This window comes from Cucumis sativus, chromosome 5, assembly GCF_000004075.3.
Source record: "Cucumis sativus cultivar 9930 chromosome 5, Cucumber_9930_V3, whole genome shotgun sequence".
In the NCBI taxonomy this organism is placed as follows: Eukaryota; Viridiplantae; Streptophyta; class Magnoliopsida; order Cucurbitales; family Cucurbitaceae; genus Cucumis; species Cucumis sativus.
In genome coordinates, this window is record NC_026659.2 from 19,352,638 (window position 1) to 19,373,606 (window position 20,969).

The window sequence follows — 20,969 nt, forward strand, 5'->3', positions numbered from 1 at the left end:
AAAAAAATCAGAATAACCAAACTCAGCCCAACTCAACCATGTACTTAACAAAGGCATCAGTAATTTAGCCAACCAAACCCTGCACTCCAAACACAGACTAGCATTCGATTTTACACAACAAACCCCATGGGAATCAACTTTTTAGGTTTTTGATCTCGAATTAGTGCACCGCACAAACCTGGAGTGTTTGGAGGTTTTGTGATAACCTAAATTTTATCTTTGTTGCCTTATACCCTTCTGTTTGACTTCACTATACTTCATTAACTTTGTTCTCTTATTTTCTGTTCAACTATGGTGGTATGTTCAAGAGTGATCATATATTTTTACTGCCATTGAACCACTATTTTATGAGTTCTTTTCTTAGTTGTTTGTTCCTGAATAATTTTTGCAGTCTCTTTCCAGAAATAATAATTTTGTCATGCTATGGTTTTATTTTTATTATTTTCATTGTTGACCTTTAAGCCTGGATTTTTATTGGACGTTTGTTTTTTTTCTTCAGTTTCCTTCAAAGAATATTGGTTTTGCAGAAAGATTGTTATCCTCATGTTGTGAGGTAATGCCCCATTCTCAATTTTATTTCTCTTTTTTTCTGAACAAGATTCAGAACCATTCATTAATGTAATGAAAAGAAACAGAAAATGCCATTCTCAGGGTATCTTTATGAGCTTTTGAGGTCTTTGCTTGTTTTGGTTCTATTATATGTGTGTCACTCTATTATGGGTTCTAGCAAATTTGTTTCTTTGTACCACTGCCCCTTCCTTTTCTGGTTCTATTGTGATGACTAGTATTTTAGAGCGTGCATTTGTCCCCTGATATATTGTTGTGGTCTCAACCATGTCCTTGAGTTTTTGAAATTTCAAAGGAAAGATTTATCAGGACTTGAGGCATGGGAGGAAAGTTTGTTTGCAGCAAATGTTTTTAGTAAGAAACCAAACATTTAATTGAGAAAAACGAAGGAATGATCTAGAGCATCCAAAAAATAAGTCTACAAAAAAGAGAAGTCAATTCTCTTTGCTCCTTTTTGGAGGTAGTATCTTTTGAGCATTAGTCTCTTTTCATTCATTACATGGAGATCAATCAGTTTTTTTCTCTTTAAAAATTGTTATAACAAAAAGGAGAATGACTATTGTTGTGGGAAGTTATGTAACCAAAAACTTGAATGATGACATTGATGAGAAGGATGGCAACTATTGTTATCTGGTAGAAGTTTAGTAATTGAAAGCTTTTCATTGAGTTGAAGGGAGGTCAACTGGATAAGGGTGTTTGATTACTTAGGAGTTCTGATATGTGGAAAATATTTTGCAACTTGTTTACTTTTGGAATTTCCTATGTAATATGTGCCCGGTGTTATGTACTCTGGATCAAGTTTTTGATCTTTACCTCCAGGTATTTGTAGATTATCTTCCTCCCATCTTCAATATATAGGATTCACTTTCACCTGGAAATCATTCCGGAAGCTGAGACCAACCATTTTATTTACAGGAGCTGTCACCGATAGTGAGATACATGACTAATAGATATATTCTTTGTGTTTGACGTCTGTGAACTGTTTTTCTGACTTCTAGATCAATATCTATGCCATAGATTGCTTACTGTTTGTATCTCGCTTGTGATTTATCCTAACTGTAGCCTTTTGTATCCTTGAGTTGTGGCGTTGTCATCTGGGACTTTTGTAACTTGCTTGTAACTTTCCACTTCATCAATGAAAATGTTATTTCCGGAAACATATTTTCTTTTCACTATTGTTGCTAATTGTGATTACAGTTTGATGGAAATTTATGTCAATTGGGAGTTCTCTGCTATTTATTTATTTATTTGGCTTGTTGGGGACACCTCATTTCTATTTTTGTACATCCACTCTTTTTGTTTGTTGGATGAAGTTCCTGTGCGAACTCATTATTTGAATCAAATAATTTGTTTTTCTCCCCTACCCACTCACCCCCAAAAAAAGTGTGGACGTTTACCACTAAGAATTTAATAAAATTTAATCATATCATTGTTATTGTTGGCAGAATCTCTCTCTTCTTTTAAATTTTTCATGGAGTTTGTATCCTTTGAGCACTAGTCTCTCTTTTCATCTTTTCAGTGAAAAGTTCCATCTCTCATTTAAGAAAAAGAAGAAAAAAGAAAAAGTGAAATGTCCTCTAGGTCTAGAATTGCTCAGACTTAACTATGTACTCTTCTAGCCTACGATATAATTTGACATGTTTTTCTGATAATAGCAATTCGATTTTAACTAGCTGTTTAAATTTTAGTTTGAGTTCTCTTCATTTCACCTACTGATCATTTTCGTTTTCTTTTTGGAAGGATGCTTCACAAGTTACTATTCGAGAGGCAAAAAAAGCAGATGGTGCTAGTTACTTACAATTAAAAGTACCATCTAGGACTTCACTACAAGAAAGATTTTGGGATTTTTTAGAAAGATATGGTTTCCGTTATGGTGATAATTTCACTCGGACTCTGCTCCCTTGCGAGGTTCAGTACTCACTGCCCTCCAATTCAGTTGTAGATGTTGATAACTGAGCTTGCCTTTCAATTATATATGGCTGTCGATAACTGGGCTTGGTCCTTTTTTTTTCCGTTTTGTTTAGATGTATTTCATTTCGTTTCTTTGTACTTCGAGCTTTAGTCTTACTCATTATATCAATGAAGAGGCTTGTTTCCGTTTCAAAAAAAAAAAAAAAAAGATAGTTAACTCTCCTCCAACCCCCTTGCTTGATGGAGAAATAATTGTATTTGGTTCTTTGGGATAAATTGTTAGGTGAAGGAAATGCTGAAAAAAATTCCCAATGAGACCAGAAAAAAGCTTGCTGGTAGAGGTTATTATCCTCAGGATGGATATATCTTGCAGTATTTACCAGTTCCTCCCAACTGTTTGTCCGTACCAGAAATTTCTGATGGTGTTACTGTCATGTCTTCGGTAAGAGCTCAGTCTAGGGGCAGAGGCCTCCAGCAGGATTTCTTTTTAATTTTTCAACATATTATTATTGATAGTTTTCTTACTAGATCTTACTAATAATTTACTTTTGTGTTGTTACCTAGGATCCAGCTGTCTCAATGCTGAAGAAAATTCTTAAGCAAGTGGAAATCATCAAAGGTTCTAGGTCTGGCGCTCCAAATTTTGAATCGCATGAAGTAGAAGCTAATGACTTGCAATTGGCTGTCGATCAATATCTCCAAGTTAGGGGAACTGTTAAGGCATCTCGTGGCATAGATGCACGATTTGGTGTTAATAAAGAGTTAAATGATCCTTCCACAAAAGCATGGCTTGAGAAAATGAGAACTTTGTTTATTCGAAAGGGCTCTGGTTTCTCTTCTCGCAGTGTGATTACTGGAGATGCTTACAAACTAGTTAATGAAATTGGCGTGCCTTTTGAAGTTGCACAAAGGATCACATTCGAGGAGAGAGTTAGTGTGCATAACATAAGATATTTACAGGAACTGGTAGATAAGAAGTTATGTTTGACCTATAGAGATGGCTCTTCTGCCTATTCACTTCGTGAAGGTTCAATGGGCCATACTTATCTGAAACCTGGTCAAATAGTTCACCGGCGGATCATGGATGGAGACATTGTTTTCATTAACCGGCCTCCAACTACTCATAAACATTCTTTGCAAGCTCTGAGGGTGTATCTGCACGATGATCATGTAGTCAAGATCAACCCTCTAATTTGTGGACCCTTGAGTGCGGATTTTGATGGTGACTGTATTCATTTATTTTATCCTCAGTCCATTGCAGCAAAAGCTGAGGTGTTGGGACTTTTCTCTGTGGAAAAACAGCTGCTCAGCTCTCACAGTGGGAATTTGAATTTGCAGTTGGCTAATGATTCATTGTTGTCTCTCAAGATGATGTTCAGGAAATATTTCTTGGGCAAAGCTGCTGCACAGCAACTGGCCATGTTTGTTTCTTCATATCTGCCACCTCCTGCCTTATTGGGAGTTCGTTCTGGAAGTCTTCATTGGACTGCTTTGCAGATACTGCAAACTGTGTTGCCTGCAAGTTTTGACTGCCATGGGGATAGTTACTTGATAAAGAATAGCAATTTTCTTAAATTTGACTTTGACAGAGATGCTATGCCATCATTAATTAATGAAATTTTGACGTCAATTTTTTTTCAGAAGGGTCCTGAAGAGGTTCTGAAATTTTTTGATTCTTTACAGCCGTTATTGATGGAACATATATTTTCAGAAGGTTTCAGCGTCGGCTTGGATGATTATTCCATGCCCATGGCATTTTTACAAGCTCTTCAAAAAAATATTCAAGTTTTATCACCTTTGCTGTATCAGTTAAGGTCAACATTCAATGAGCTGGTTGAGTTGCAGTTAGAGAATCACCTCCGATCGGTCAAAGTTCCATTTACAAACTTTATCTTAAAATTATCTTCATTAGGGAAGTTATTTGACTCTAAAAGTGAGTCTGCTATTAATAAAGTGGTTCAACAAATTGGGTTTCTTGGATTGCAGCTTTCTGACAAGGGAAGGTTTTATTCCAAGTCATTGATTGAGGATGTTGCCTCTTTGTTTCATAACAGATATTCTTCTGATAAAATTGACTATCCTTCTGCTGAATTTGGTTTGGTCAAAGGCTGTTTTTTCCATGGGTTGGATCCGTATGAGGAAATGGTCCATTCAATTTCCACAAGAGAGGTAATGGTTCGTTCATCGAGAGGGCTTACTGAACCTGGAACTCTTTTCAAAAACTTGATGGCCATCCTTCGTGATGTTGTCATCTGTTACGATGGTACTGTGAGGAACGTTTGTAGCAATTCCATCATTCAACTTGAATATGGCATGAAGGCTGGAATGATGCAGCCTTATAGTTTATTTCCTCCTGGTGAACCAGTTGGTGTTTTAGCAGCTACTGCCATGTCGACTCCTGCTTATAAGGCAGTTCTTGATTCTACTCCTAGCAGCAATTCATCATGGGATATGATGAAGGTGATTGTCATTTTCTATACCATCGACCATTAGTATTTTTTTTTGGTCCATTTAAATGAAAAGTTTATTTCATTTTTGTTAGTTTAGAAATTGATCCAAGGAGACTGATCATAAAAGGAAAGGATAACAAAAGTAATTAAGAGATAAATTACTAATGTTTTTAATTGAAATACAACTATCTTCCACTGCCGCAAATTTTCATACTATTTGTGCGGTTTCATGATTTAAGTACTCACTGTAGCACTTTCAAACCATTTACATACTTTATGGTTGGTGAGTTTTACCATTTCTTGTGGCAGGAAATTCTTCTTTGCAAGGTCAGTTTTAAGAATGAACCTATTGATCGTCGGGTGATATTATATCTGAATAATTGTGCTTGTGGTAGAAAATATTGCAATGAAAATGCAGCGTATGTGGTTAAAAGTCATCTCAAGAAAGTCACCCTTAAAGATGCGGCAATGGATTTCATGATTGAGTATGTTCCTCTCTTACACCTTGTTATTCCCCATTTTTCTTTTATTTATGATTGCACGTTTTATTTGTTATATTCTGATAAATTGCGTTTTATTTCAACGTACTTGTTCAACATACCTCAAGGATTAAATTTATCCGTTAACATGTTGACATCTAAAGCAAAACATCTTCTTTTCTCTATATCCGTTTTGGTATTTTTTGTAGTTTAGTTTGGTTTTATTGTACTTAGAGCATCAGTCTCTTTTCATTTTATCAATGAAAAGCTTCATTTCATTTCTTTCCTTTATTTTTTTTTTGAAAAAGAAAAACAATGCTATCTGTCATATTATATTTGATTTGGTTTGTGCCTGTGGTTGTTCTATGTGTCTTAAGCTTCTAGGTGGAGAATAATATATCTTTTCTTAGAAAAAGGGAACAATGCTCTTCATTAGGATAATATATATATATAGACTTTTTTCCTGTACTTGACCACTTTAATAACGATCAAGGATTCCACATTGGAAGCCAAGGAACCTCACACTCTTATAAGTTAGATGAGCTACTCTACTTGTTGGTCAATTGATTTTATGATGGAACCCCATGTTATCTAATAATAAAATTGTCTTGTTCTGACAAAAAATGGTATTGGATGAATTTTGCTAGTACACTATTATGTTCTTATCTAGTCATTACTTTGTCTCTTGTCTACAAATGAAAATTATGAGAGAGAAGGTAGGTCAAGTTTAGCATTATTCATTTGGATTGGAGCCTGAGCCCCTTTATGTTCCTCAGCGTGAGGGCTGCTTTGTTTTTGGGCCTATTTCTTTTTATTCCATTGTATACTTTGATCTTTCTCAAGAAAGCTTGGTTTCATATATATATACACATGTCTTTTTAAAAAAGAAGACAGTTCAATAACTTTTAATGCCTCATGTAAACATTTCTGCCCGCGTGCTCCTTTTTTGCAGATATAACAGACAACCGACTCCCTCAGGGCTTGGTCCAGGGCTTGTTGGTCATGTGCATCTTAACAGGGTTCGGGTTTTTATTTTCCTTACTATTGTTTTCTGATTATTGAGTTCTGCTTTTACTTTGTACATGTTGCTTGGTTAATAGAGCTTTCTTTAATAGATGCTCCTGAAAGAGTTGAATATAGACATGACTGAGGTTTTACGAAGATGCCAAGAAACTATGAGTTCTTTCAAGAAGAAGAAGAAGAAAATTGCTCATGCTTTACGATTCTCCATCAGGTTTGGCTATGTACATATTTAATATGTATGCCACGTATAAATTGAAAATTTGTTTGATTCAACTTTGGATCCCATGACACAATTGAACTGAACTTCACAATTTTGTCAAACTAGGCTTTTCACTAAGAAGCATGGACACTTTAGTTTGGCTATCGTGTCCGTGTCCGCTACGTCTCAGACAATTCAACCCTTGGTGGACACCTATTGAACACTTGTTAGTGCAGCAAATGTTTTAGACATGCATAGAACACTTGTTGAGTAGATTAAAAAGACACCTATATGACAATAATAATAACTTTTGAGGGTAGAATACATCAAACTAAGTCTTTCATTTACCATGAATTTTCTTTAGTATAAAAATGATATATATTTTTTAAAATTGAATATTTTAAGGACGTGTCGTGTCCTAGATTTGAAAAAAATATAATGTGTCATCGTGTCTGTGTCGTATCTGTGTCTCATATCCGTGTCCATGTTTCATAGGCTTTTAAGTGTGCTTGAATGAATTGCCCACATTTGTTGAAATGATGTGTATTTTTCTGATGGAGATAGCTTTGAAACCCTATGTTTTTTGGTTTCTCAATTGGAAGACTTTTTTTTTGTATAGTCCTTTCCTGTGTCCCTTTTTTGGAATACAAATTTTGGACATACGATGGTCACACCTCAAACACACACACATACATAAAAAATCCCGAGCTTTTCAAATCCACAATGACGTTAGAGAGTGGCAGACCATGATCAGAATGGTGACAGTGAAGGAAAGGAGATCGAACAATCATGAGGTGGCTGATGTGGAGGGAGAACAGCAGAATCATGGGGTGGGGGGAAAGAAATGACAGTTTTTAGGGTTAGGTTTTTTTTTTTTTTCAATTTAAAATGGTCTGGTTGGCCTTTCTTTTAGTGGGCTGGGCTTTTGTTTTTATTAGATTTTAGTGAATAATAACTTATTTGACCATTTGAGTTTTAAAGTAAATTTTCATTTAAATTTCGTTCCTTTTCTAGATAAATATTATTGTAAAGAAAACTAAATTATTATGGATTTGATATTTTAATATTATGTTTTTTTAAATAACGAGTCCCTGTTGTGTCATTGACCTACATTTTCAGAAATGGGTGTCATCCTACCTGTGTCCTTTTTCTTTTTCTTTCTTTTTATAAAGTCAACAACTTTCATTGATGTAAATGAAAGAATGAGAGGGCATAAAAAAAAACCCAAGCACCCTCTCAAAAGAAAGGATTTCCGACTAAGCAAAATGTTACATAGGGAATAACTACAAAAAAATCTTGGAAACTGAAACTAGAGCGAAGCATGAAACATCACTAAGCACACCCTAGGAAAGCACATAAAACAACCTTTCTCATTGAAAGGTGGATGGAGGAGAAACTTCCCAATCGTTGCTGAACATTCATCTGGCCAACAATCTGAACATTGAACTCCTGCAGGAAGGAAATCCACACAGATCTCGCAAACTGACACCCCCCAAAAAGGTGATCCAAGTCTTCCTCTGCTTTCCGACAAATAATACAGCAAAAAGAACCCACTAGTGAAGCCATCTTCCTAACAAGCCTATCTTTTACTCCTAGCTCCGCCTCTTGGTTATATTCCCATACTTCATTCCCAGGGCTGTCTTGGACCAAATCTCTCCATTCCGGCTATGGATTTTCTTTTAGACCAAAATTTTAGAACATCATGACTTCAAACTAGTTTTGCAATCTGTTGGATATTTCACGTGTCAAAGAAGTAAAGGAAGATAAACAGTCTTTTGAATGGATCCTCCTTTATAACAAAAGTTGCTTAGAAGATGGTAGAATTTGGTGGGTGATAAGTTGATAATTGTCTGCCTTATACCATTAGTCCAACTTTGACTAGTATTTATGAGGCCATAGGTTATTGTTATTCATTGGAAGGGAGGATTTCATTGAGTTATTCTATGTTGAACCTTAGAGAGTTGTAGAGTGAACCGTCGTGGGTTGACCTAGTGGTAAAAAAGGAGACATAGTTTCATTAACTAACTAAGAGGTTATAGGTTCAGTCCATGGTGGCCACCTCCCTAGTAATTAATTTTTTATGAGTTTCCTTAACACCCATTGTAATGTCAGGCAAGTTGTCCTGTGAGATTAGTCTAGGTGGGTGTAAGATGGCCTGGACACTCGTGGATATATATATAAAAAAGATGGCAACGGGTGTGCAAGAAATTGCAAAAACTTAGAAATTGGGTCAAGCCAGTTTGGATCAGTCTTTAAATCCTTCAGCTTCGCTGTTTATCCAGATAAAACAACTGATTTTTTCAGTTTGGTCTGGTTAAAATTGAACTGAAGTGCACCTTCTTCTACCCACACTCAAACATCCTACCCCGATTTTTCCCTCGGAGGCCCACCAGTCCAAGCCCTTTTCCTCTTTAATTTCACACAAGAGAGAAAGGAAGGAAACAGTGAACACACTTTGCCTGTTTGTCATTCATCTCCCTCTCAAATCTCTCTCGCAGACATGCTAGTCTCAACTGTCATGTCAATCTGACCTATGTGGAAGAAGATAAGTTTTACATCCGAGGCATTCTGTAGGGCCATGAGAGCAGTAATTGAATCAAGTTCAACTTGGGATGAATGGTATACGATAGCTCTTCCCATGGATTTGAGGGAATCCTATTTTCTAGTAAGCATAGTTTATTTGATCCAAGCAATCCATTATTTTTGGTCACTCATTCACTTCCATGTTTCTTTGTGGACCTTGATTTTGAAGGCCTTTTTACATAGGTGGGTGGAGTCCTTTTCTTTAGAGAGAGCTCCGCTTTTTATGGGCTGGTTCTTTTTGTATGTATCTGTATTCTGTATTCTGTATTCATTCATTTTTTCTAAATGAAAGTTGTTTCCATTAGAAAAAAAAAGTAATCCATTATTCTATAAATTTCATTGCAAGACCGACTGCAACCTAACATCTTGTCATGTGCAAGATTCATGGCTGTTTTAATTATCAATTTTAGTGCAAACAGCAGAGTTCCCATTTTCTTTATTTTGTTTTATTTTATTACTTTTTGCATTCTCTCTTTACTTTCTAGTGAAGATCTTGGTAGACTGTCTACGAGGTTTTAGTGTTTAGGTGTTTAGGGTTTAGGGTTTTAGTATTACTGTTTTAGTGCTAATGTTTCACATACATTCAATAAGATGTTAAAAGTATATGGTATTTGTGATGAATTTTGGCAGTGAACACTGCGCTTTCCATCAATGGAATGGAGAAGAGAGTATTGATATGCCGTGTTTAATATTCTGGCACCAGACAAGAGATGTTCATTTGGAGAGAACTGCACACATCCTTGCTGACATAGTCTTTCCCCTGCTTTCAGAAACAATCATCAAAGGTATATCATTTTCTTTACCCATTATATATTTGTCTATTTGACCGAGGTGCATATAAATTTTTCAAACCTATATTACCTTTTTAAAATATGATAATTCTAATTGCACTAGTACATATGGTGTAGCCAAAGAGGATTAAAGGAGAATTTGTCCTAAGAATCAATCAAAATCAAATCTTTATTTTTTTAGAAATAGAAACATTTCATTGGGAGAATGAAATTATGGGTAGAGCCCAACACACCCAAAGGTGATTACATGAAAGAACGCCAATAAGCGACAAGATAAGAAAGACTTAAAGCTTAAAAGGATGCTTATATTTGCACCAGATCAAAGTAGTATAAATAATCACATCCATGAAAAGCTCAATTTGGAGAAATCGTCCCGAAAGAGGCGCCTATTGCATCCCCCCCAAAGAATCCAAGTAAAAGCCCGAGTGATGGCCAGCCATAAAGTTTTCTTATGTCCATGGAAAGGGTGACCAACCAACAGAGAAGACAGGTTGTCAATCATGTTATTAGAGAAAACTGTTGACCAGTCAAAAGCCTGAAGGATAAAGTGCCAAAAATGGGCAGCAAAATAGCAATGGAGAAACAAATGGGCATTAGATTCTGATTGAGAATGACACATATGATACCAAGAGGGAGCGAGAGAGAATGACACATCCTCTAACAAGAACTCTGAAAAGAACTCTACTTAGTTAGTAGGGTCTTGAGTAGGATTATGAGTTATTCTTTCCTTCTTTGAATAACTACAACAGGAAAGAGAGTTGGGTCTGAAAGGGAATTATATCTTGAACCTGGAAAAGGAATCTTTATTAATAATGAAAAGTTATGGATTTAAGGGAGAAAGCCACAATTTATAGAGAATTAAGAATAAACCAAGTTACAAGTAGTAAAAAGACTAAAAATTACTTGAACAAAGGAAACTCAAAATATAACCCACAAATCCATCAAAACCTGTGGAGTTACCAATTGCAAAACCTATGTTGCAAAAATGGGTTTGGATGTGGGCAAAAGTGTTGTTCAAACGTACAATGTGAGCTGTATTATACGACTATATCATGTCCCACGATTCGAAACATGCACATGAACTGTGATTAACCCGAATCGTCAATCTTCAAGCGTGTATTGTAAGGAACGTAATGAAATAGAGAATCCATTTTTTTAAAAAGGAAACCAGCCTCTTATTTATTATATTAAAGCTCAAAATAAAGAATCCATTTAAAAATTTTCTTTAACAAAATAAGATTCAACCAAATATTTCATTCTGTTTTTAAGGCACACTCATGTTTGAACAATAAGAAAAATAAGATGAGTAGGAAGGGAAGAAAGAACAAGGAAGAAAAAAAAAAAAAGAAAAGAGAAGAATAAAAAAAGGCGAAAAAAATAAGAAGGGAAATAAAAAGAAAAAAGGTCTTAACATTTTCTGGTAGAGCAGACTGGAAGAGGAAGAGTTGGATGTAAAGAAGAAAATATTGGGATGTCAGATGACCTTTGCTATTTCTAGAAGCATTAAATGATTGCATAAACTATTCCTCCTTCAATGTTATTGCTTAAGAATTATTTAATACTTTAATTAGGTTTTTAACATATAGTTAGTTCAATGATGTTTAGTGCTTCGTTAGTTTCTTTGTTTCTGATTGGGTGTGGCTGTAGTTTATTTTTGTAATAACTCCTAGGTCTCATTTTACATTTTTACTAGGCGGGAAATGGAAACGTTACCGAATGGACCCTACTTTTTTTTGTTCCCAATAATTCCTTATAAAATGGGAAATGTTTCTACTTTTTTCTGGGAATGAGAAACAGAGAACGTCACTAAACACCTCCTTTTCTTAAATATATGAAAATAGAAACCGGAAACAGGAAGTGGGAATGTTACCAAATGGGCCCTTAGAGGCTTGTTTCCTTTTTTTTTAAAAATCTTCCCTAAAAGAAACCACCCTTGAGTTTTTCAAGCACAAAAAAGAAAAAAATAGAAATCTTCCTCAAGAATCCATTTCCAGGTATTATAGGTTGTCTTTTAATTTTTTTCAAAAACTTATTGTTCCAATGGGGGTTTGCTGGGTGATCCAAAAAAACATATCCACTGAACATGCCTTCGCAAGTTCATTAAAACACCAAGACATCCTTGACATAGTGATGTACTAGGTACGGGATTAGGATAAATGAAGGTATCTTGGTCAAATCCTAGTTTGATTAGGATTAGGATTAAAATTGGGATTGGTTTTCTTGATAACTCCACTCCTTGCCTAGATGCCCGGAAAAAATTATGCCCATTAAGAAAAGGAGAATTGCAATCGCTTCTAACAAAATAATGTTCAAACTTTAAAAACACTTGTCTTTGTTATTGGAAAAGGCTAGAATCTAACATCAAATCAGTGAAGATTTTCTCATCTTTGCTGGAGCAATTGGAATCTAGACATACTTGCAAAATAACTTGCTCCAAACAGTAAGCTTAGAGAAAATCAAAAGAGACTAAATGTAAGCAAACGAACAAACAAAGAGAGCAAACGACAAAAAGGAAACAAAACCCTTTACAAAGTCATGGACACAAAAAATCAATAAAAATTCAATTAATGTCTGAGAAGAAGTAAAACAAAGAGGTTTCTTCTATTGGTCTGATAAGATGAAAGCCTGACAATATAAGCACATTTGGATGGAACAATCTTTGAGTTCCTTGCTCAAAGTGTACCTGACATCAGCGTTGCAGCTTGCTTCTTTAATTTGAATATTCCCCTTTGACACTCATATATTCCCCTTTTTGATTGGATTTTTTCTACAAGATATTTACCTCAATTCATGTGCCTTTATTTTCTGAATTGGAGTGCCTTTTCTCTGTTTAATCATGTTTAATCCTTTGATATATTTTCCTCAAACATTTTTCCTGTATTTTTATGCACTACTCATTATCTTTTTTTTTTTTGTGCATTAGACTTTTTCATTATATCAATGAAAGGTCTTGTTTTCTTCCAAAACCAAAAAAACAAAGTACAAAAATATTGTTGAGTTCCTCAAGACAGACATGTGATAACAACCAAAGCACCCCATGATTCAATTTTCTAAGTGGGATCATACCTTAACTTCTAGAATCTATACTCCACGAACAAGCGCCAACACTGCTTCCATGTGGGAACTCAGATTATTGAGAACTAATTTCAATCAATAAACAAATGAAGCTTAACCTTGACACACGAGTAGGAGTTAATGTTTGAAGAATTTAAAAGTTGAACAAAAAAGGAAAAGAAATTGCACCAAAATATAGAGAAAGTTCATTAAATAGTTTAAATGAGACAAATTTATTCATATCTCAATATTTGTAAATTAGCTTTAAACCCGTACTTCACTTTTTTCTGAAATTTTTTTCATCGATTCAATAGGTGACCCTCGGATCAAGTCTGCAAGTGTGATCTGGATTAGTCCAGATTCAACAAGCTGGCAAAAAAATCCTTCCAGGTGGCAGGACGGTGAACTAGCCTTGGATGTCTGTCTTGAAAAATCGGCAGTGAAACAAAATGGTGATGCATGGAGGAATGTGCTGGACTGTTGCCTACCTGTTCTTCATTTGATTGATACCAGACGATCTGTTCCTTATGCGATTAAACAAGTTCAGGAACTGCTTGGCATTTCATGTGCTTTTGATCAGATGATCCAGGTATGATGAATACATGCTCCTGTTTGTCCCAGTAAAGTACTTCAATTAAAACCTTTTTCTGTTGTGTAATTTCTGGATCAGCTCGATGAAACTTTCTCCAAGGGGGAACACATTTCTTAGTTCTACTCTAGTACAATTAAGTTACTTTCCTAGGACGTTTGTTTTATTGATAACAAATTTAAGAAGATAGATATCTCACATTTCACATGTTCTAGGAAAGTAAACTTGATTGAAATTTCACATTTCACAGGATTAGCAAATTATGTTTGTTTCACATTTCACATCATTTCATCAAAGGATTGAAAGTTAACTTGATTGATGTCTCCCATTTCACATTTCCTTGGACGTTTGTTTTATTGATAACGAATTTAAGAAGATAGGTATCTCACATTTCACATGTTCTATATATGTATATATATGAAAAGGAAACATGGTATTTCATCCTTTGATGAAATGAAAAGAGTTTGAATTAAAACAAATACAACCAAATATGACCTATGATTGGAGTAGTCCAGAAAAGGAAATCAAATGCAAACCAAAAGGAACATCATTTTTCACTATGGTTATTGTTTCGTTCTAGCTAAAAATTCCAAAGAATGGTAAGTACCTGCATTGTAGGTGACTTGATAATAAGTAGGTAACTAATGTCAAGGAAAATGATATATAAGCTGGTATACATGCAGCGGCTTTCAAAGTCAGTGTCAATGGTTTCAAAAGGAGTTCTTGGAGATCATCTCATTTTGCTGGCGAACAGTATGACATGCACGGGAAATATGATTGGCTTCAATTCAGGTGGATATAAAGCATTATCTCGGGCACTGAATATCCAAGTACCATTTACAGAAGCCACTTTGTTTGTAAGTCCCTTTCATTCTCTTGTTCTGTCTCTCTATATGAAATTTAACTTTTTTTTCCTTTTTTTCCTTAATGGTTGATACACTGCCGGTCATATAATCTTTGATCTATGGATTTATAGACGCCAAGAAAATGTTTTGAGAAAGCTGCTGAGAAATGTCACAAGGATTCTTTATCAAGCATAGTGGCTTCCTGTTCTTGGGGTAAACACGTTGCTGTCGGTACAGGATCAAGGTTTGACATCCTCTGGGACCAAAAAGAGGTACCGATAAATTATTATTATCATTATAATTATTGTTGTTATTCCTTCAAAGATCTTTTTTATGTACTCATTCACGCACCCTTTTTTCCCTTTTCTAGTTAGGATGCAAACAAGATGATGTTGTGGATGTTTATAACTTTTTACACATGGTGAGAAGTGGTAAATCAGAAGAGCCAACGTCTGCATGCCTAGGTGAAGAGATTGAGGATATAATGGTAGAAGATGAATACGGTGAGTTGACTTTGTCTCCAGAGCCTTTCTCTACTTCTGAGAAGCCAGTTTTTGAAGACAGTGCTGAATTTGAACACTGTTTGGATAATTATCCTGGAGAATCAAAGTGGGAGAAGGCTCCATCACTTGGGGCAGTTTCCACTGGTGGTGGGCAGTGGGAAAGTAATGAAAATGGGAAAGCTACTAACTCGTCTGATGGCAATGACTGGTCTGGTTGGGGGAGAAAAGCTGAACCTGATGTGACTGTTACAAATGCCCAAGAGAATACTTCAAACTCTGCTTGGGATACTACGTCAAGTTGGGGAAATAAAGCTACTAATAGTTCAAACGACAATGACTGGTCAAACTGTAGTACAAAAGAAGTTGAACGAGATTCCTTTACTTCCATGGAGAAGACTCCAAAATCTGGAGGTTGGGATTCTGCATCTACGTGGGGGACAAAAACAAAAGATGATAGCTTTAAACGTGAAACAGCGCCTAAAAAATCAAGTCAGTGGTCTGGTTTGCAGAAGGATAAAGCTGAAACACAAGATGCCTTCCATAAAAAGGCTGAGATGGCCTCTAAATCTGGTGGATGGGAAGATAAGGCTTGGTCAAGAGGAACTTCTAAAACGGAAGATAATTGGTCTAGTCAGGTGAAGGATAAAGCTGAATCATTCCAGGTTCAAGTGCAAGAAGTTTCTTCCAAAACCAACGGTTGGGGTTCTACAGGGGGTTGGACAAAGAATTCTGGAGGTGATCATCAATCTGAAGCAGGATGGAATGATGGCCAGGCATCAATGGACCGAGAGAAGGTTTCTGATAGATGGGATAGGAAGGCCACCCAAAAGTTGGAGAGCCATCAGACATCTAGTTGGGGTTCTCCAACTGTTGGTGACTCCAAGGATAGCTTTCCATCCAAAGCCGTGGACCATAGTGATTCAGTTGTCAATCATTCTTGGGATCGACAGAAATCACCAGAGGCTTCCCAGGGGTTTGGCAACGATGCCTGGGGGCAGCAGAAATCACGGGATGTTATAAAACCTTCACTTGCTAACAATGAATCAAATCTAAGTGGCTGGGGCTCCCAAATTGAGTCAAATGAGGGATCAGATCATGGGTTTGATCAAGTTACCAATGAGCAAAAATCTTCTGATACACGAGGCTGGGACTCTCAGGAGAAGACGGATAAGCCATGGGACAAACAGAAATCTTTGGAGGCTTCACAAAGTTGGGGATCCCAAAATGACTCACTGGGTTCATGGGGGCAACCCCAGAGGGCATCTGAAGAATGTAGTCGGGAATCTCAGGATGATTCAAGTACACAGTTTAGTCAACTGAAACCTCCAGAAACTTCATTAGGTTGGGAACAACAAAAATCACCAGAAGTTTCTCATGGTTGGGGTTCGAATAAAGAGTCGAGCGAACAGACGAGTTCACATGGATGGGATAAGAAGAACCAAGGGTCAAAAGGTTGGGGCGGAAATGCTGGGGAGTGGAAAAATAGGAAGAACCGTCCTCCGAAATCTCCTGGAATGTCGAATGATGATGCTAATTTACGTGCATTATATACTGCATCTGGACAACGGTTGGATATGTTTACCTCTGAAGAACAAGATATTCTTGCAGATATTGAACCCATAATGCAATCTATCAGAAAAGTTATGCATCAATCTGGGTACATATTCTCTCTTGATGCTTTCACTTAACATGGTGATTTATGTTTACCTCTTTGCTCCCAGAAGGCACATTGGTTGCTTTTAGTAATTTTATTTGATTATAAATAGTAGACGTAAAGCATGGATCTGCTTATTAATGAAAATGTTCTTAGATTGATTGCAGTGGCTAGAGAAAATGATAGGACCGAGGCAAGACCTTAGTATTTAATTAGAAATAAGATTAAGGGGATTTTCTGATGAACGGTTTTTGTTTGTACACTTGCTCATGAAGTCTGCTAATGTTTTTAGATTCGTGTTCTCGATTTACTTATCTTGTGTGTAAAACAAATTTGGTGTTTCTTTTTTTCATCCTTTTGTTAACATTGACACTGTTTCTTGAACATTATTATTCTATTTAAATTTTCATCCAAGATTTTTTTTGTGCGAAGGTACAATGATGGGGATCCTCTATCTGCTGAAGATCAATCCTTTGTACTTCAAAGTGTATTCAACTTCCATCCTGACAAAGCTGCAAAAATGGGCGCTGGAATTGACCACTTCATGGTAAATTTCTCTTACTGTTATTACTTTCTTAAGTTTATTAGATTTTCTCCTTTTTTTCCATTTTTGTTTTCATGTGAAAAAAATCTGAGCTGTAAAACTAATGACAGTTGGTACCTTGAAGCTTTTCCTTTTGTTTATTTACTCTCTTTGCCAAGTCTCTCTTTTTTGTCTGTTGTTTAAAGCTTTTTGATTGCAAGGTGAAAGGATATCCTTTGTAGTTAATATTTCTAAGCATCTTTAAGGCCAACTTCCTCTGGGTGGAGTTCCTGATTCGGATTCCACCATTGTAGTCATAGTCGTCATAAAAGATTGTTCTTTGTTTTTTTTTTTTTGAAAAGGAAATTGGCCTCTTTATCGATAGTAATGAAGCTCAGTGTACAAAATGTTTGTATAAAGAGCAAAACGAAAAGAAACCACAGGATCGGCAGGTGCACTCGAACATCCCAAGTAAATTGACACCACTAAGCAACAAGAAAAAGCACCACGAATGAGGAGTGAAAAGTCTGAAAAAGTAAAGACAAAACTCTTTCAGTGATAGCTGCAATAGACGTGAGCCATGAAGAAGGTTGCTACTAATGGTCTGGAAAAATGAGGGCCTGCCAATTAAGCATGATTTCTTGGATGGAGAATGCTTCAAAATCTTTGTGTAAAGCACACCAAGCTGCAGCGTTTCTATTAGCCATCTCAAAGCGGTTCAACCAATGCATCACCTTATCATGAAAGATTCTTTGGTTTTGTTCAAACCAAATTTCTGCAAACGCAGCTTCAGATTAGTCCTTTCTTTACTATGGACAGCAACAAAACTTGCTTTACATTTAGGCTAAAAGATTCTCCAAAGACCCAAACAACTTAAAAAGTTTAAGAATTTTGACCAACAATTTGCAGAGTAGGAACAAGTAAAGAACTGATGCGGCAAATCTTCTCCTTCTTGCTTGCACAGTGGGCATATTGAGGATGAAAGGCAACTGTTTGGTAACTTTCTTTGCATTACTGAAGGAGCAGTTTAGGAGTCCAAAAATCATAACCCATATAAGGATGTTTACTCTCCTCGGGTTTAGATTTCCTCAAGGCTTTGTAGAGGTCTCTATTCAATGGAGATGAACCTGAGAGGTGTGTTGTGAGAGATTTGACCGAGAAATTACCAGAGGCTTCAAAAGACCATAGCCTTCTAACAAGATTGTCCGAGACACTTTTAATTGACAGTTGAGCCATCAAATTTTGAAAATCCAGAATCTCGTTATCTTTTAAGAAGCTTTCTAAAACTTATGGATTAGGAGGATATCTAGTTATCCCAATGTGCTGCAATGGATCCATTTGGTAGAAGTGCAATCCTGATTCTGAATAATTGTGGGTATTGAGTGCAAAGGGGAAGATTATCAATCCACCCATTTGTCCAGAAAGCAATTCTAGAGCCACTACCAAGTTTGAAAGAGGCAAAGGACTCCACCTTCCTCCAAACAATTGAAATACTAATCCAAGCCCAAGGGCTCTTTAGGCTATGACCAGAATTACCAACCGTGTGCCAATTAAATGGTTCTTTCTATGAATGCTTCGAATAAATTTCCAACCCCACTTGGCTAGGAGAGCCAAATTCTAAATTTTGCAGGCCTCCCAAACATAACCCTCCATCAAGTTGAGGCCGAATAACTTTAGCCCATTTAACTAAGTGGTTGATTTTGCTTCCCGAATGCCCTCCCCAGAAAAAAATTCCTTATAATCTCCCCAAGGGGGAGACTACATTGTCCGGCAATGCAAACAAAGACATATTGTATGTCGGAAGATTGGCCAAAATGGATTGACATAAAGTTGCTCTTCCTCATACGGTATGTTTGGTTTTATTCCACCCATCTTCGCCTTTTTGAGATAATGGATGAACCTACCAAAGTTCCCTTCTTTTTGGATGGCCATGTTGAATTTTTTTTTAATTATTATCTTGGTCTTATATTTTTGGATCAGTGCTCTTTTTTATATTGTTAACTCATTAGGTTTGGTTTTTGGCCCTTTTTCGTATCCTTTCACTTTTTCTCCAAAGTGAAGTTTCTATGCGACAACAATAATAACAAGAGTAATAATAATAAGGGGGAACTAATGCAAATGGCAAAACTGTTAAAGTATTTACAAAATATATAAGATGGTTCATGTTGCTATATTTGAAAATGCTCCTGATAATAATAATAAACTTCTAGATGACGCTAAATCCTTTTCATCCTTGCTGAGTGATGACTCAAGCTGTACTTCCATACCTTAGTCTTTAATTTGGCAACTGAATGCTGACGCCGGTGGATTTATTTGGAAGTTGATTGCACCTTAGTCTTGATTTGTTACAGACCCTCCTACCATTTTTTACGATTTGATGGACATTTCAGGATATCTTACATTGTTTGTGTTTGAACTTGGCAGGTTAGTCGGCACAGCAGTTTTCAGGAAAGCAGGTGTTTTTATGTTGTGACAACCGACGGCCATAAAGAGGATTTTTCATATCGTAAATGCCTTGATAATTTCATCAAAGGAAAGTATCCTGACCTGGCTGAAATGTTTGTCGCCAAGTACTTTAGGAAACCTCGTCCAAATAGAAACCGAGACCGTAACCCCGCATCTGAGGAAAACGAGAATAAGAGCATAGGTGGAGAGCTGACTCCGATTCCAGAAGAAGCTCAAAATGGCAGTCAACAATAGTGATGGTATCTTGGCTTTTGAATAGCTCACAACTCCTCTTCTATAATACCAGAGGTAAAACAAATGATCACACTGTCTGCTATTTTTATTGTACATAGGAGGCAGATGGTTTTGCACGTGTGGTGTCAACAAGAGCAAGAAATTTCCAGCTTTTTAGCAAGCTTCAGGTCTTCTTTCCCCATATATATAAAAAGCAGTTCTCTGTTCATTGGTGTTTGACTTGTTCTGTTGCATTAGAAGTTGATTAGGCTGTCTTTTTATCATCTTGTTCTACAAAAAAAGGTCAGTTCATTACTAATTCTCTTAGGCTCTCCCAATCCCAACTTCTCCTAAAGCCTTAAGAATTTGACTTAGCAATTGAAAACGACACAACTATTGTACTTGCTATACTTGCTGGTTGTTGCAAACCTTGCCTCCTATGAAAAGGTTGTTTGTGTATGTTGAAGATTCAATGATTCCGACTCCCAACAACAGTTGCCATCTGTATTGATAGTGGAAGCCCCACTTGATTTGATGTACATAGCCTCAAAACAAGATTTTTCTGTTCAATTTCAATAGTTAGAGTGATTTTGAAATGGATGCACCGACCAATATCTATACAATTTGGTTTTTCCCCCTTAGTTTTAATGATTGAATGACAAAGCAAAGGTTAAACCACCATTTTAGTACTGTTCTTAGTTTACTTTGAACTTAATGATTTAAAATTTTCAGTTTGGTCTTCTACAAGTTGGATAAACTTTCTCTGCTAGATGTAAAATGGTTAAAATTTTCCGTAGATGCTACAAGTTCTTTTTGGATGTTATAGAAAGATGAGTTAGTTTTCAAGAAAATCATTAGCATAAGAAAAATAGGAACATTTAGCTATAGAAAGTGAAGTTTGGGAGATTTTAGGCAAATCATAAGCAAGACTAAAAGTCCTAGTGGAAATCAGGATGAGAACGGAAGTGCATCGGATCTTAAAATTACTATTATTATTTAGACATGTATATAAATTAAAATGACAAATGTTCAATAGTGTTTGCAAAATATGGGATGATTAAATTGTAGTCTCATTGATAGATGGAGAACTGCAATAAAGCATTAAAAATATTTGTATGG

At 36.1% G+C, this 20,969-nt stretch overlaps 1 protein-coding gene across 5 annotated transcripts in view; it reads left to right on the top strand.

Moving 5' to 3' along the window:
* LOC101204362 (DNA-directed RNA polymerase V subunit 1) overlaps window positions 1-20,498 on the top strand; it is a 41,698-nt gene extending 21,200 nt beyond the window's left edge. For 4 of the 5 annotated variants that reach the window (XM_031885153.1, XM_011656948.2, XM_031885151.1 and 1 more), the window contains 14 exons: window positions 500-553; window positions 2,308-2,475; window positions 2,762-2,920; window positions 3,043-4,938; window positions 5,238-5,413; window positions 6,360-6,426; window positions 6,523-6,641; window positions 9,843-9,997; window positions 13,372-13,646; window positions 14,330-14,503; window positions 14,623-14,763; window positions 14,862-16,651; window positions 17,081-17,195; window positions 19,596-20,498. In XM_031885153.1, coding sequence (XP_031741013.1) covers window positions 500-553; window positions 2,308-2,475; window positions 2,762-2,920; window positions 3,043-4,938; window positions 5,238-5,413; window positions 6,360-6,426; window positions 6,523-6,641; window positions 9,843-9,997; window positions 13,372-13,646; window positions 14,330-14,503; window positions 14,623-14,763; window positions 14,862-16,651; window positions 17,081-17,195; window positions 19,596-19,871 — 5,565 coding nt within the window. In that variant the 3' untranslated portion in view covers window positions 19,872-20,498. The remainder of the gene's footprint in view (window positions 1-499; window positions 554-2,307; window positions 2,476-2,761; window positions 2,921-3,042; window positions 4,939-5,237; window positions 5,414-6,359; window positions 6,427-6,522; window positions 6,642-9,842; window positions 9,998-13,371; window positions 13,647-14,329; window positions 14,504-14,622; window positions 14,764-14,861; window positions 16,652-17,080; window positions 17,196-19,595) is intronic. The other variant, XM_031885154.1, reaches the window with a different exon arrangement.
* The last annotated feature ends 471 nt before the right edge of the window (window positions 20,499-20,969 follow it).